Below are 17,784 nucleotides of genomic sequence, written 5' to 3'. Positions count from 1 at the left end.
GAGAGGTCATTTAATAAAGTCACTAACACAGAGAATCCCACTTCCAGGATGTTGTGACAACATGGGCTTTAAGTTTGCTGTCCACTTTTGAGCTCAGCTCCAACTGAAGGATGACATTGGAAGGTTTCTGCCGGCAACTTGACCAGAATTAATAGTTAAGTTATTATAAAAGACTTAGACAGATGAGACTTTAACGCAAATCTGCCTAAGAAAGTCCATTATTTGGCCCAATATTTAAACAAAACAGAAAGTCTGGTTTTCCTCATGCTAAACCGTCATAGCGATCTATAATCTCTTGAATCTTTGTTTACATGGAAGGCAGCAAACAAACAAACTACTCAGAAGGATTTTCAAGGTTAATTCCTCTGATCTAACTTCTGAAAAGCAGGGTATGCCACATATGTGTTAAATATATAGACTCTATGGTTGAATCGCCCCCAAAATACCAAATTTCCCCACCTCTGAGACTCACTCGGGACAAATGAGCTTCTCCGGGCTTCCAGTTTCTAAAGAATGGTCCTCTCCCAACGGCTTTCTGATTCCCTCCATCCTGAAAGCTTCCCAATCCTGGGCCCCCGAGGGGTGTAGTATAACTCCCTTACAGAAGTCTGCTTGCTCTGTTCTTCATTTCTTATTGTATTCCGGTCTAACCCACATAACAAGTCTCTGAGTTCTTTGGGGCCAACACCGTCATCACTCAGCTCTGGGTTGCTGATGAACAGAGCACTGGCAGGGGCCAGAGGACACAAAGAAACACTCATCTTTTTTCACAATAATAAAGAGAAATGAGTAAAATCAGCCAATATACATTTATTGCTGTGTTCAGGACCTTGTTTGCACAGAACTTACAAAAACTGCTTTCATATACATTTTTCTTTTTCTTCGTGTTTTTTATTTAAATATACCCTCTTGCTCCCTCTCAACATCACAGTTTCTTTTTCTTTATTATTATTTTTATATTATTATATAGATGCCTAGATATATAATATAACCTGCTTGGCCCATTTAGTGTAACTTATATGTATATGATTTCAGGGCTGACCACTTAATAGCGGATAACCCCAGGAAGCCCATCTTTTTTTTTTTTTTTCTTGCTGTTTCTGGCTTTAAGATACAGGGTCTACTCCGCCCAGCAGTCTACGGCCCCAAACCCAGCTTCACATGCTACTCCATTAAATCTTCACAGAATGTCTCTTAGCAGATTTCAGTGTCCTTGTTCTAAGTTAGGGAAATTGAGGCTCAGAGCGAAGCTAAACTCAGGAAAATAATCTCTTGTCAACAAGAAAATTTTAAATGTAGCAAGAAGATGCATCATGCAGGTGAAAATGAGTCTAATCAGTGGACACAGGCTACAGTAACAGGTTCCTCTCCCTCCCTCCTTCATCATTGGCCATATACACTTAACTCGGCTTCTCGCTACGTCCTCTCACACTCAAGTGATTCCCGACCAAGAAACAAAAGCAAAATCGTCCTAGTCCTCAATGGGTTTGGATAAAAACTAGTAAGAAAATCAGGTCAAATCCAAGAGAAGCCACTGGAGAAGAGCGAAGCTGGGCCTGTAGGCATCACACGTGGCAAGACTGAGAGTTTAGATGGGAGCGTGGCCATCCATCAGTCCTACCAGATGCGGTTGAATATTTGACCTGGAGACCTGGTCGTGTTTAAGTTGGTGGTGTGGTTTGGCCTGTAATAAAATGTAGACTCTTTCAAAAAATATATTAAAAAATACAATAACAGTGACTCAGGGAAGCTGAAAAAACACTTAGATGCTCCAGGACAGATAATATGGAAAGATTTCACAGGAAAGGCCATAGGACATTTAAAAAAAAACATATTTAAAAAATACAATAACAGTGACTCAGGGAAGCTGAAAAAACACTTAGATGCTCCAGGACAGATAATACGGAAAGATTTTACGGGAAAAGCCGCAGCAAGCCTGGGCTGGCACAGTGGAATATCATCAACAGTTGGAGGCAGAAACATGGCAAAAAGCCGTGGTTTCCCTCCCAGTAGCCAGTTTTTCTGGTAGTCTTTGGCAGGTTCCAGGACTCTTCATTGCCCCCTTAAGCACTGGAAGACTCACAGTGTACAAACAAACTCATGCAAACAGAGCTTGACTAGCAATGTTTTGTAGCAGCTCCGCACTGTCCACTGCCTTAGAAACTACCACACACGCATTCACCACAAAACCCAGGTCACTTAATGGCTAAGGAGATTGGATAAGGCAGGTCACCAACTGATATCAGTATTTCTCTCTATCAAATATATGTAAATATTCTGGTCGCCATCCAAACTCCTTAGTGGAGCAGACACATAAATACCCTCCTTGCGCGGCCACCTCGCTTAGCATGTGCAAACATGGTGCCAGGTCCGAAGGTCCTTCTGCTCCTCAGCCTGCATCTCCTGCAGGAGACACAAAGCTCCATGGTCCATCTCAGTAACAATGGGTACGAGGGAGTGGTCGTTGCAATTAACCCCAGTGTACGAGAAGATGAAAGACTCATCCAAAGCATAAAGGTAAGAAGGGTTTTATTATCTGCATATTTACATGTCAGTAATTCTTTTTTACTAAAGCCACTATGACTGTGTTTGTCATGTCTGCAATATTACCAGTCAAGATAGCATCTGCTTACTTTATATTTTTATTATACATTAAAATCAGTGTCCAAGCTCTAAATAAATTATTAACTATTTAAGGTAATAGATTTAGAGCAAGTGGAGAAATGTTCTCATATCTTATATTAATGCTGTTGATTTTACAAGGTCTATACAGCAAATATACTCTTAAAGCCCAGAAGATGCTGCCTTATGCTAACATCTTTACCTATCTTACCTTCAAGAAAAACTTAGACATGTTTGAAGTTGGTTAGTTCTTAAATGCATTTGTATAATAAAATCATGTGTGGAATAATGTACTTTGTTCTTAGATCCTCTCAAAATCTCCATGGTGGTTAGGAACACAGGGTTTTTTGTCCTCTATCAATGGAACGATTGGCTTTTAGGATCATAGCAAGCAGGCAGCTGAAACAAGTCATTCTTGTTTATCTTTATCATTAGTGCGTGGGCAATCCTAGCATGGAAGGGCTGAGAGACCAGCTCCCAGCCCCTACCCAGGTTCCTCTGAGAAAATCTTCCCGGGAGTGGAGGAAGGAGTACACTTCACACACGCAGGGGCCAATGCTCTTCATTCCGTTGTGCTCTTTATTATCCCGATACAAATTCCCAAGTACACATCTATCCATTCAGTAACAACTTGTTAGTAATAAAAAAAAAAAACTACAAGGCAAATTCGCAGGGACACGGGCATTCTTCGAGGATAATGATAAAAGTCACAGTAGCAAAACTTACCAGCTAAGCTGCAGTCCATAGCAGCTGCATCAGTAAAGGTTCCCTTACCTCCTAAAGGGGCTGGGGTGCTGCTACAGGTTACAAAGGGAGGAACCTAAACCATTAAGAGATCTAAGAAAAGGGCAAAGAATACATGCATTATTTTACATTTCTTAAGTGTAACTAATAGTGTAGGCTAATATTTTGTGGTCCTTAAAACAGAGGTAGAGGAACAGAAAAGCACCGGAACGTCGCTTTTCCATGGCAACCTGAGTAAAGAAAGGGGAAGCAAGCGGTGCTGATCTGTATCCGCAGTTTCACCAAAAGCTGGCTGCACACAAAGGGAACCTTTCAGATTTAAGAATCCATTCTCTGCCCTTCAGTCGTTTCAGAACCTAGGGAGTGGACCTAGTAACTTTTTGTTCATGACTAGAGGGACTGGGCAATTGTTTCATAGCTCTGACTATTGCGGAGCTGGTTTCCACCATAGAGCTCAGGTAATGCTAAATCCTTTTCCCACTAGGTTAGCTAACCAGCTGGTCAATTATCTGTTATTCACATAAAATCCAGGGCTGAAGGTAAACAGTTAGTAAACTGAGCTTAGTTAGATCTTGCATCGGAAGTTGATGTGTAAGTTGTAAACAAAGCATGAATTGCTATTTTGAGTTAGAACAGAGAAGTGCCGCTTAAATTGCTATTAATCTCTTGAAGGACTATGATATAACAAGGACAGACACCTGCAATGCCACCCTAATTCATCATAAATCTTTGAAGGACTTAGATCTAGCAAGACCAGATACCTGCAATTCCTCTCTGTGAATGTTCCTCCTGTGATCTCTCCACAAGGACTTCGTATGGCCAATTTGACTTGTCAGTCAGGCTATGATACAAAGATGGGACTATGGGAGCTTGTTTTATATACAAGAAAATATAGCGTAGGAAGAAGTCATCCTTCTATCAGTACACAGAGAAACAGTACCCAGAAACTGAGTGATACACTGCCGGAATTTGTGGGACAATTCCCAAGCTGTTTATAAAGAGAAACCGTGGGATAACACGAGAATAGCAGATAGAAACAGCCAGTTACTTATAGGCAATATTTTTCATATGACCTTGATTAAGAACTTAACCTCCATCAGAAAATTAATTTCTCTAATGTGTAGCCTTAGAAACACCAGCTGTCATTACTGCATATCTTCGTGGACTCCATCACTAAAATGATGCAGTAGGTTTATATTCTGATGGATGTGTGTGTGTGTGTGTATATATATATATATATATATATATATATATATATATATATATGTAACTATGATAGTTAACAAGGAGGTCGTGAATTTGGTAGGGAGAGTGGAGGTTATGGGGCAAGTTGGAGGGGGTGGGAGTGATGCAGATTCATATTTATACATGAAGTTTTCAAAAGATATGTTTCTATAATCTAGTCTTATATGTATAAACTCTACTTAGTTGATAACTACAAGTAAAACAAAAATAATTCTAATAACATCAAATACAAATGTTGCCAGACTTTTACCAGTTTTTTCAAACAACCCAATTCTAAGGAAATTGATTAAATAAACAACTTGCCTACAGACTTCTGCTCATAATGACCTTTATACCTCACCCAGAGACTTCAACCCCACCCCCACCCTAACCGCTAGCTGGAGGGATGGGCAAGTGAGAATGAGAGTTGGCTTTGGGCACCTGGGAATGAATTCATAGACTGGAGAGATTCAGGAAAATGTATTCTACTCTTTCAGTTACTCCATGCAAACATATTTGAGGAAGAAGAGGCCCCATCTATTTCTTCTGGTTTAGGTAGAGACATTCTTGCTCGTTTTGTTTTGACATTCTTACCACAGGGCACTTTTAATTTTCTCAGGAAATGATAACCCAAGCCTCTAGTTACCTGTTTGAAGCCAGCAAAGGAAGATTTTATTTCAGGAATGTAAGCATTTTGGTCCCGATGACCTGGAAGTCAAAATCTGAGTACTCAATGGCGAAACGAGAATCATATGACAAAGTAGGTGTCACATCCAGGCCCTAAACTGTTTCTTATGCCTTTTCCAAATGAATACATATGGGGTTTAGTAATTATTAATCATTAAGTTAGTAACTAGTAATATAACTATTCTTTTGTTGAGTGTATTTATGTGTATACATGTGTGTGAGCTATGTTTCTGTACATGTCCACATGTTTGTGCATATGTGTGTGTAATGTGTATGCCTGTATGTGTAGAGTGTGTGCATGTGTGTGTAGGGTATGTGACTGTGTGTGTATATATGTGTGCACACATGCTAATGCAGGAGTCAGAGGTCAATACTTGGTGCCTTCCTCTATTTACTTTCGACCTATAATTTTTTGAGACAGGATGTGTTACTGAATTTGAGAGGCATCAATTTAGCTAGACTGGCTGGAGAACCATCTCTGGTACTCTGCCTGTTTCTACCACCTTATTACTGGGGTTACAGACATGGGTCTTTAAAGCGGGTGTTGGGACTGGAACTCCAGTCCTTGTTCATAAACAGAAAACACTTTAACCCACTTAACACAGCCATAACTTTGATCAGTTTAGATTTAAGACAGTTCTTATTTGTAGAGTCTCTTGTTTCTAATGATCTTAAAATTTGACTGGGTTTGTTCTGCATTTTAGGCAGACGTCATAGTTGCTGATCCTTATCTGAAATATGGAGATGAGCCCTACACACTTCATTATAGACAATGTGGAGACAGAGGACAGTACATACATTTCACTCCAAACTTCCTACTGACTGACAATCTGCTTATGTATGGACCCCGAGGTAGAACTATCTATTCTGTATATATTTATATATTCCACTAGGGAAAAGCAAACCACCACCATTAAGTGGATTTCTAAGACTTTAAGGAAAGCAAACATTAAGTAACACCTTTATTTGAAAATATGCCAGCTACCTTCCACCTCTTTGTGCATCCAAACTTTTAAATATAATCGGGCACTTATTGTAACTGGCATATTTGAATTTTTGAGCTACTAAAAAGTATAAATTTCTAGAGTTTGTAACAATTGCAATTTTGGAAATGGACAAAATGATTGAAAATAAAAGGAAACTGAGTTCAAATATTTTAACTACAGTTTTACAGATGACAATCTTCCCTCTCAGGCAGAGTCTTTGTCCATGAGTGGGCCCATCTCCGGTGGGGAGTGTTTGATGAATATAACACAGACCGGCCCTTCTACATGTCCGGAAAGAACGCTCTCGAAGCAACAAGGTAAACTGATTCTACACCTTCTTGCCTATGGCTTCAGCTCTCTGTACTGGGCAGCGCAAGTGGGCAGGTATTCAGACAGCTCATCACAAATTCAAGCCGCACCATTATGTGCTAATATATATCCAACTAATCCTCGGGATAGCTATAGGTACTGGGACCTGTCGAGATTCAGGTGATCTCCCCAGATCAAACCTGATCCATATCAGTTTTGAAGGAATCCACATCCTCTTGTTTCCTGTGGAAACAAAAGCAAAACTGCTTCTCCAAAGCATTTTTGATTTCCACTTGACAATTAAGTTTTTTGCCTTTTTTTTTAAGTTAAGGGATTTTTTAAATATCCAGGCTGGCTTATCTCGACCGCCCCTCTTTCAGTTCCAGCTCTCTCAGCTGTCCTTTGCTTTTCAACAATCAAAAAATTCAAGATCAACACAGTAACACACAGGATCCAGACTCCCTCTGTATTTTGCATCTTTGCATAGCTTATTTCTGTTATATTACTTTTACTGTCTCTTTAAATATTTTATTTAATTTTTTAAACTATTCATTTTTTCTATGACTATGCCCTTTTTCTTTTCTTAAGCCTACACACAATCGTTAAACACACTGTGGCCTAGTTCAGAGGTCTGTCCCATCTGGACCTTTTGTACTGCATACCTTTTATCCTTTTTTGACTGTGTGAGCAAACATATAAACTACTAACCCACACCGGATTCTCTGCTTGGCTCTCTTGGCTGACTCTGCCCGCTCCCATCATGAAAGCCAGTCCTAAAACCCTTGTCCTGGGTGGAGGATGCCAAGAACTGCCCTCAAGCTTCCTAGATCTCTAAAATGCCGGTGCTTGTGCTGTGGCAGGCATTTTCACTTAGTTTTTTGTTCCTACTTAACCTACTGACTGCTCAGCAGCTTGCCAGCAGACAGAAGCTCTTAAAGGAGCCATATTTTTTTTTCAGTTTTCTCAAGCACTATGGAACTCCAAGTGCCACGTTGGCATGCCAATATGTTGTTGGATGTTTTTGCTCTTTGGAGGGGCCCGCCATCCAGCTCCCAAGTAAATCACCCATGGAGGCTCATTATTTCTTTTAAAAGCCCAGCCTTTGCTTGGCTTGTTTCTTGCCAGCTTTTAACTTAAATTATTTCACCTATCTTTTGGATTTTGGGCTTTTCCTATTCTCTTCCTTCTATAAATCTTACTCTTACTCCGTGACTTACTGTGTAGCTGGGTGGCTGGCCCCTGAAGTTCTCTTCCTTCCTCTCTCATTACCAGAAACCTTTTACTCCCAGATCTCTCCTCTTATTTATCCTCTCTACCTGCCAGCCCTGCCTATTTCTCTCTCCTGCCTCACTATTGACTGTTCATCTCTTCATTAGACCATCAGGTATTTCAGACAGGCAAAGTATCACAGCTTCATAGAGTTAAACAAATGTATCATAAACAAAGTCACCCCCTTACAATAATATTTCCCATTGGTGAGCATCATATGTGAATATTTAAGAGGATTTTAAGCATAATTTTGACTCACCTCACTCTGCCAAAAAAAATTTAGTTCATTTAATATTTACAATATTATTGTAATATAAGAATAACTATCTTTTTTTAACTCATAGAAAGACAATAGGTTTACTGACCATATTAATAAGCAATGAATGTTTAAGGAATCTGAACTGAATATGTGGTTCTCAGCAGGGAATATGGCTCAGACTATGAAGCATTTGCTTAGTGAGAAACTAAGACTGATTCCCAGAAGTCACACAAGCATGCTGGCATGGCAGTGCATGTCTGTAGTCCCAGCACTGGGGAGGGGGAGAAAGGAAGATTCCGGGGCTTGCTGGCCAGTCAGTCTAGCCTAACTGGTGAGTTCCAGGCCAAGAAGATTCTGTCTCAAAGGAGGCGAATTGGATGGCTAAGGATAACCACTAAGGTTATACTAAGATTACACTCTGTCCTTCACACATACACATACGTACACACGCACAATGAGTACATATTCCAAACATATACATACCTAAAAAGTAACAGTAAAGGATGAAAATGCTGACTCCATGTAAACCACGGTAGGGATGGGGAAAGCCCTGTGTCTACTCTTGGTGTGGAGTTCTTGGTACACGATGACCAAGTGACACGATGCTGTCACTGATAGATATTTTAGGGTGTTGACTTGCCTAGGTTTAACTTCTACTACTGAGAAAAATGAAGGAATTTAAAAAAATGGGGGCTGAAGAAGTAGACACCTGGCAGAGGGTTGACCTGGCACGTACAAGCCCTGGCCTCAACACCCAGAACCAGTGCAGTAATCTAATTTTTCTGTCACAGATGCTCCACTGGTATTACTGGCAAAAATGTGGTCAATGAATGTCAGAGAGGCAGCTGCGTGACAAGAAAATGCCGGCGAGACTCAAAGACAGGGCTCTATGAACCCAAATGTAAATTTATCCCAAACAAATCTCAGACTGTTCCGGAATCCATAATGTTCATGCAAAATCTCAGTTCTGTAAGTACTTTCTATTTATTTTTTCAAAAAAGAATCCTTGGGAAATTAACTGCGGAAGGGTGGAGAAAATTAACGTTAGGACTGATTCAAGGTAATCTTCTCCAGGCTGTGTGTGATGTGTCTGTGAATTATCCCGCTCCCTAGAAGCAGCCTGTGGCCTGTGCCTTTGCTTCATATGTGCAGGGTACTCTTCTCAAGGGAACCTTATGATGCCACCGTAGAGTGCCTCTCCCTTTGCTTCCGTCTGTTGATCTTGTGTCTAGAGTAACACGTGGAGCTTTTGACATTCTAAAATTTTCATTTTCTTCTCACTAAAGCTTATCAAATGTTTACAAAGCGTTGCTGTTATAAAACTGTCATAGCAACAAGTTCACTGAGCTCGACCTAAAAGTCTTTCAACTTACAGCCTGAGGAGTGACAAGGTGTTTGGGAGTCAGACGGTCTCGGTACAGAAACCCATTCTTCCGCTGTCATTGAGGGAAAACTGATAAATCGGAGATTTATTTCTCATCTATTTTTAAGATTTGTTTTTAATTGTGTGTGTCTGTGTGCCTGTGTATCTATGTAGGTGTGTACAAGGTGAGTGTGATTTCTGGAGCCTGCAGAGGCCATGGTCATTCAGTGTCTTGGTGCTGGAGTTACAGACAGTTGTGAGCCCACCACATGGGTGCTGGGAACTGAACCCAGGTCCTCTATGCTCTTTATGCTGAGCCATCTCTTTAACCCCTTGTCCTCTCATCTGTAAGTGGAAACTAAAATATACAGTCTGCATTGTTATCATTGTTGGTTTATAAGGGCCATTATAAACAATGTCTTAACAGTGCTTGACACAAACTAGACACAAACAGATTTTTAATTATAAAATTCATAATATAATTGGAAAATAACTACTTGGCTCTTTCTCAGGATTAGCCCATCTTTTGCTTTCCTAGTCTTTAATTGATAAAAAGAACTAATTTTAATAGACACATAATAAATAAAGTGTGATAGCCCAATAGAGGTATACAATATGTAATAGTCATCTAGAACTAACTGTCACATTCATCACCTCAAACACAAAGTTTTGTGTTGCAAATATTCGAAATTCTCATATCTTGGTAACTGTGATCACCCACTGGGTACACTGTCGCCGTATAAACACTGAACCCACTCCTGCTCTCTAGGTGAAATTTTGCACCTAGTAACCAACTCTCTCATCTCCCCTTCCCACTCTGCTGCACAGCTGCAGTGAACTCATACTGGATTCTACTTCTATTAGATTAACTTTTCTTAGATGAGTAAAATACTTGTCGTCCTGTGTCTAGCTTATTTCAGCTAGCACAGTGTCCCCAAGGATCATCAATGTGTGACAAGTAATAGTACGTCATTCATTTTATGGCATAATGTTCCATATATGCAACATTTTATTTATCTAGTCATCCATTGATGGACACTTACCTTGACTATATGTCTGCATTTTGAGCAGCACAGCCAACATGGCCATGCAACAAGAGAGTAACATACTGATTTCCTTACAGTGATTCCTATATATACCCAGTTATGGGATTTCTGGGTCTTCTAGTATTTCTATTTTAGGTTTTGGAGGAACTTCTATAGTTTGCCCTAAAAATGACAGAATTAATTCATATACCTAACCAACAATGCAAGTTTATCTTTCCAGTATTCTCTTTAACATTTATTTGGCTTTTTTATTATAGCCCTCTAACTAAAGGGAGATGGGTTTTTTCCTTCACTGTGGCTATAATCTATACTTCTTGACAACAGTGTTAAATTTCATTTGTAGGTCTGTTCTTCTAAATGTCTATTCTTATCATCTGCTGATTTTCAGTCAGATTATTTGTGGACTTTACTGCTCAAGTTCTTCCCTTAAATAACATAAATTCTGAATATTAATCTCTTGTTAGATGAGCAGTTTACTTTGTTTTCTGCTACTGGGAAGACTGTGTATTTACTTTTATTTATTTGCTGTGCATCCCAGTGTTGATGGGAAGAAAAGTTTCTATACAGGTAGAAATATATAAAATATGAGACTTATGAAAGTATTCAAAACAACTAATCAAAATAATATATCTCCAAAATGCAAGATCGGTTCATTAAAAGAAGCGAATTGCTGGCAACAAATATTTACAAGGCAGAGGTTTATAAAGCTCTATAGTTTCTAATAAAGTTTAAAAGTCTTATGAAGCCTAGGGAACGATGAAAATCCAAGTAGAAATTCAGTCTTTAAATTTTCTTCTAAAAATTTTTAAAATGTATTTATTTTATGTGAACAGGTGTTTTCCCTCTCACCACACACGTGTCTGGTGCCCACAGATTCCAGAAGAGGGTGTCAGAGTCCCTGGGACTGTATTACAGATAGCTGTGAACCACCATGTGGGTGCCAGGCAAGGTCCTCTGCAAGAGCAGCCAATATTATTAACCATCTTTCCAGGCCTCTCTTATGTCCCCATAGTCTTTCCAGGTTTTAAGTGGATGTGCCTCATGGACGTATTTGCCACGTGACTAAGGAACTTCTCAGCTGAAACTGGGACAACAAAATGATTTAACATCCAAACAGACAAGAAATTGTGTGCCTCAAGAGGATGTTCAGACACACATTGGCCCCCATAAGCTCATAGGGAGTGGCACTATTAGAATGTGTGGCTTTGTTGGAGTAGATATAGCCTAGTTGGAGTAGGTTGGAGGAAGTGTGTCACCACGGAGAGGGCTTTTGAGGTCTCATATATGCTCAGGCCACAGCCAGTGTCCCAGATCACTTCCTATTGCCCTCAGATCAAGACTGTAGGACTCTCAGCTTCTTATCCAGCGCCATTTCTGCCTGCAAGCCACCATGTCATGCCATGATGATAGTGGAGCAAACCTCTGCTGCTATAAGCCAGCCCCAATTAAATGTTTTTATAAGAGCTGCCATGGTCATGGTGTCTCTTCACAGCAATAGAAACCCTAACTAAGACAAGAGGTAACTTCTACTGCCTACCGGGTACATGAATAATAAGGAGATGCCTAAGTGCCTGAAATATACAGGAAAGCTAATCACAGAAGACATTGTTTGGAGACAAAATATTGTTTGTTAGACATGTATCTTATCTGAAATAATAATAATTTCTAATTGTCATAGCATTGATTAAATATACTATATAATCAGAGCATAAACTCAGACCCAGGAGATAAATTATGTAAATTTTTGAACAACGTATTATTCTTTCCCTTGACCTTCAATCAATTTCAAGTCCAGCACTGTGATAAAAGCTATAAATAAATAATTATAAGATGAACTGTTTTTGAAGAATTCAGTTTAATGAGAGAGATAGAAATACCAGGAAAAGTTTTAATACAAAGTAGGAAGAGATAGAGCTAATGCTGATGCTTCCGAAGGGCAGACAACGGCTTCTATCTGTGGCCATACCACTCTGAAGGGAGCCAGTCTCCTATGATCCGGGGAGCAAAGCACAGCCGGGCCTCTTAGTGCTTGAATTGGAAGCAAGAACTTTCCAATGGATGCTTTTTAGACTAGAGTTGATAGAGGCAAGTATAATGTGCCAAAGCATGAAGACGGAGTGGATAACGTGCCAAAAACAAACCTGACCAAAGCAGAGTGTGTCCAGCTTCACCTGGCCTCCACTCCAGGCTTGTAAAATCAGTATCCAAACGTCTGACAACAACGTGATTCTCGTCAGGAGACAAATCCTGTTCAGGATGCACGTGGCAGCTAACTTCATATCTGGAAAAGAAGGCGATCCCTTACAAGTGTTTACAATATCCTGTTTAAATTGTTTTTTCCCCAGGTGGTTGAATTTTGCACAGAAAAAACCCACAATACGGAAGCCCCAAACCTCCAAAATAAAATGTGCAACCGCAGAAGCACGTGGGACGTAATCGCGGAGTCTGCTGACTTCCGGAATGCCTCTCCCGTGGGAGGAGGAGAAGCACCGCCTCCACCTACATTTTCATTGCTGAAGTCCAAACAGCGAGTGGTCTGCTTGGTGCTGGACAAATCTGGAAGCATGAACAAAGTAAGACACTTTCTACTGGAGTCCTTAAATTAAGTATTTAAGCTAAATATTGAACTATAGTTTATTCTTAGGTTTAATAAACTAACACAAATATTTATGTTCAAATATGTACATTAATGTTCAGATGAATACCTGCCCATGGTTTTACCTAAATAAGTACCTAGAATAAGTTAAAAACGAAGTTTTGCTTTATTGTTTATAGATTATTGGCCATTTTTACTCCTCAACTTTCAGTTCTTACTAGAAAAGAAACAAGCGAAAGGAAATCTGTAATTTCACCATTCAATGTAGCATTCCAGCTGCATTTTCATTACTGCATTTGCTTTTCCTCCACAAAACTGTTACAGTTTAGGCATTTTGTAGTCCAACTTTTATGGAATATACCATAAGCACTCCTCATAAAAAATGATTTCATGAAAAATAATTTGTGTGGTGCAGTGTAGTGTGTATCTGTATGTGTGTGTGTGTGTGTTGCTGGGAATTGAACCCAGGGCCCTTACATGCTAGGCAAAAACTCTAACACTAAATAGTTTGGGGGTTTTGTTTCTTTGTTTTCAAGACACTGTCATATTATGGAGCCATAGGTGGCCTGGTGTTTGTCATAGTTTCATAATTATGTATTCTGAAAATTTTTTTTTTTATTTTCAAGACAGGGCTTCTCCGTAGCTTTTTTTTTTTTTTTCCTGGAACTAGCTCTTGTAGACCAGGTTGGTCTCAAACTCAGAGATCCGCCTGCCTCTGCCTCCCGAGTGCTGGGATTAAAGGCGTGCGCCACCACTGCCCGGCTGTATTTTGAAAATTTTCACCCCACCACCCTGCCTTGTCCCTTCTCGCTCCATCTCATCAAATATCCCTACTACTTTGATGGGTGTTATAGGAATAACTCACTAGATATAAAAAGCATAGACGATTTATTAGTGGCTACTTGTGAAGAAATATGAGCCCCTGTCCCCAGCAGCCATTCACTGCCCACTACCCATAGCTCTGCATGGGCCCTCCCCCATCCATACTGAGCTGCTGATGGACTTGATCTTGTCAGGTAACCACAGCCTCTGATCTCATCAGTGCAATGGCCATGGCTATCCAGAGGACAGTGTTCACAGCTCTGTCTCTCACATTCTTTCCACCTCCTCTCCTGCTGTGTTTCCTGGACTGGGGAGGTAGACAGATCGAGCACTTAGGGTTGATCACTCACTCAAAATCCATTTACTCTCAGCACTTTGACAGTTATGACTTAAGAATTAACCACTTCCCACTGCAAAGAGAAGCGGCTATGAATGCCCTAAAAAGTTAAGACTCTGAAGGCGGCACTAATCGATGGGTATAGACATATTTAGAAGGCAAAAATGTACATATTTCAGAATATGTACACTTGGCAAAACTGATAGTAGTTTCCCACTACAGCCTTTGGCCACCCCAGCCTTGGGCTCATGAACATTTTTGCAGTACAAAGTACAAATTCTCTCTTGTGGAAAGGGCCTCATATCTGATCATAAACCCACAACAGTCATATGGCACATTGTTTGGCAGGTGGACATTGTACTGTTCAGGGTCCACCATTGAATAAGACAATTATTGACTTTTTTCCCCAGGGGCCTGTGTATACCTGGCAACATGGAAGCTATCCAACAGAGAAGATGCTTCTTGCCTATCTCCAGTTTAATTTCTCAGTGTCCTAAATAAACCAAGGTGTGCTGCCTAGTTCGGGGTTGGGGCGGGGGGCATCCAAAAGCAATGATAATGACCTATATTGTTTGGGTCTTTGGAACCTCCTTGGTCATAAACTCATAAGGGATATCCCACACCTGGCACTGGATTTTTAATAACCTAGACCTTCTAGGAGCAGCGATATCCCATCAAGAGCGCAGACATGATTTTTAGAGGTTTTATCATGTGAACAGTGTTCCATAATCTACTCAAGTAATTCCTTACTAATGGACATTTTGGAGATCTTCACTGTGCTGCTTTTTAAAAATACATGCCATTGGATTGGAGAGATGGTTCAGTGGTTAAGAGAACTGGTTGTTCTCCTAGGAGACCTGAGTTCAATTCCCAGCAGTCACATCGCAGCTCACAACTGTCTGTAGCTCCAAGATATGACACCCTTACAAGACTTATATGTACACCAATGCACATGAAAGTAAAAATAAATAAGTTATTTAAAAGATATCTTGGGGCTGGAGAGATGGCTCAGTGGTTAAGAGCATTGCCTGCTCTTCCAAAGGTCATGAGTTCAATTCCCAGCAACCACATGGTGGCTCACAACCATCTGTAATGAGGTCTGCTGCCCTCTTCTAGTCTGCAGACATACATGCAGACAGAATATTGTATACTGTATACATAATAAATAAATAAATATTAAAAAATATATCTTTATAAAAAATACATGCCATTGAGCATCTTCTCATGCACTTAAAAAAATCATTTTCTCAGCTGAAACTTCCAAACAGATAACTATTTTAAAAAAGCATAGACTTCGAAGATTTTCACAGCCAAAAACTGTTGTTTGAACATTTCAAACTTTTCAATAATACGAAAGAGGTAAAGTTTTTTAAAAGCCCATTAATTATGACCAGGTTCTGTCAAGATTTAAAGAGACTCTGTGGTTGTTCATATATCTCTTTCTTACAGGATGACCGTCTTATTCGGATGAATCAAGCAGCAGAACTTTATTTGACTCAAATTGTTGAAAAGAAATCTCTGATTGGATTAGTCACATTCGACCAACAGGCCAGAATCCAAAATTATCTAACAAAAATAACTAACAGTAATGACTATCCAAAGATCACTGCAAATCTCCCACAGCAAGCTTCGAATGGAACTTCAATTTGCAGTGGAATTAAAGCAGGATTTCAGGTAATCTTTTAAATGTAATATAATTTGCCATTTACTTATTGCTTTCCATACTATTCATATAGCTTTGAACACAGGTCATGAACTCAGAGTCCCAGCATTTAATAACATTCTGATCTGAATGAGACAAAGGCTTTCTGGAAGAAAAAAAAATGTAGCTTCACCAACTATTAACTAGAGCCACAGCCTCTCGATGTCCAGTTGTGCCATTGATAAAATCTTGAGAAGGAGTGGCACTGGGGAGTGGCTGAGGTGAAATTTCATTGGGCAAATGATCACCAAAACCTCCCTGAGGAGCTCCACTTGTCTCTAAATTCTCACAGATAGAGTTTCTAGGCCAGGAAGATAATGCCAGTGAATGGACAGGAAGGAAACAGTGACAACTTTACAGTATGGATAAAAGTCATAACAAACTAATTTAAATTAAATTAAAATACTATCCAGAGATAGAGAACGGTAGCTCCACACACAACATGCAATGAACATAGGTAGATATAAATGAAATCATGACTGTGAACTTAACAATGAGGACTTCCTTTTGACCAGTGTCCTCAAGGGTCATGGCATTGGTCTAGTCTCTTCCCCCAAGTTAGCCTCCATGCCAGTGTGTTTGCGGTCATGTTTTGAGTCACTGAAACAGACCATTTCCTCCACTCGTGAAAGTCGTCACTGCTGCTCTGTGCAGACCATTGGTTCACAGTCTCTCTCAGCTTCCTTTGTGGCTCCCGTTTGTCAAAAACCAGATTGGCTTTAGAAACCTGAGGTGCTCACTCTACTGCGAATTATCTAAAAGATGTTGGGAAAGTAACTCAAAATTGAAAATCGGTTGCCTGAACTCAGATCATACGGGTATTAATATTGCTCGCCTCATTTAAGTGTGACAAATATGTAAGATGTATAAATGTTTACCAAGTTTTGCTATTATGAAAATAATTATGATGTCTATTTGGTTCTAAAATATGAGTACTATATATTACAAATATACTCAAATTCATGTATAAATTGGTGTGTGTGTTGCCCTTCGTAAATTTTATCGTACCTTATATTTTGGTCATAAAGTTTATTGCTGTACAGATGATGGCAAATTACATTCAATGTTATTAACAGCTTTTACTTAACAAAATCTTATCAATACATGTTTATCACTTTCAAAATCATTAAAAAGTAGCTGTGCATTGACTGTATACTACATTACTGTCTGTGGTAAATGCTTTAGGTGCAGGATCTTATATCCTTTGAGGAGTTGGGTAATATTACTATATCATTCTGCAGAAAAAGAAGCTGAACTTTAGAGTAATAAAATCCCTCTCAAGATCATAAGACAATTATCAAATCTAGGATTCAGAACCTGATCTCTAGAATCTATAAACTAGATCATGGCATTAACAATCTGTGGGGGGGGGGTGGTAATTTGGGCAAGTCTCAGGAGAGACAAAACATAATAGTTTATATTTTTAAAAAAGAAATTTAAAAATATTCTCAAGATACCTAAAACCAAGGTCTCTAAAACTACCTAGACTCTTAGCTAATACTCTTAGTAGGAGAAGTCAGGAAAATATGATTGAAAATTTATCAACCTCTTCCTTCATGATAAGCCAAAATTGCTTGGTTTTGTTTCAGTTTTGGAAAATCATAAAATTCTTTAGTAGTAACCAGATAGAACACATTAGAAAGTCAAATAATAAATAATTCAATCTTGCTCACCTACCTTTGGCTATGATTTTGCAAATGCTATTCGTCTGGGAGTCTCGTATCTTTATCAAGTGCTCAGGGGATGATAGCAGCATCTATATTCAATAGGTAGCTACTATGTGGCAACAACTGTTATTGGTTTGTTCTTCCTTTATAT

The 17,784-nt window shown here is 39.5% G+C and overlaps 1 protein-coding gene across 1 annotated transcript in view; it reads left to right on the top strand.

Moving 5' to 3' along the window:
- The first annotated feature begins 2,152 nt into the window (after positions 1-2,152).
- LOC126512393 (calcium-activated chloride channel regulator 3A-1-like) overlaps positions 2,153-17,784 on the top strand; it is a 24,505-nt gene continuing 8,873 nt past the window's right edge. The window contains exons 1-7 of the mRNA XM_050160153.1: positions 2,153-2,517; positions 5,210-5,350; positions 5,982-6,129; positions 6,472-6,580; positions 8,892-9,069; positions 12,855-13,082; positions 15,714-15,938. Of these exons, the coding sequence (XP_050016110.1) occupies positions 2,359-2,517; positions 5,210-5,350; positions 5,982-6,129; positions 6,472-6,580; positions 8,892-9,069; positions 12,855-13,082; positions 15,714-15,938 (1,188 nt within the window). The 5' untranslated portion in view covers positions 2,153-2,358. The remainder of the gene's footprint in view (positions 2,518-5,209; positions 5,351-5,981; positions 6,130-6,471; positions 6,581-8,891; positions 9,070-12,854; positions 13,083-15,713; positions 15,939-17,784) is intronic.

This window comes from Alexandromys fortis, unplaced genomic scaffold (assembly GCF_014885135.2).
Source record: "Alexandromys fortis isolate MF-2015 unplaced genomic scaffold, M_Fortis_MF-2015_v1.1 scaffold_124, whole genome shotgun sequence".
Taxonomy (NCBI): Eukaryota; Metazoa; Chordata; class Mammalia; order Rodentia; family Cricetidae; genus Alexandromys; species Alexandromys fortis.
Note: the sequence above shows the minus strand (reverse complement) of the source record. Positions and strands in the feature narration are given on the sequence as shown.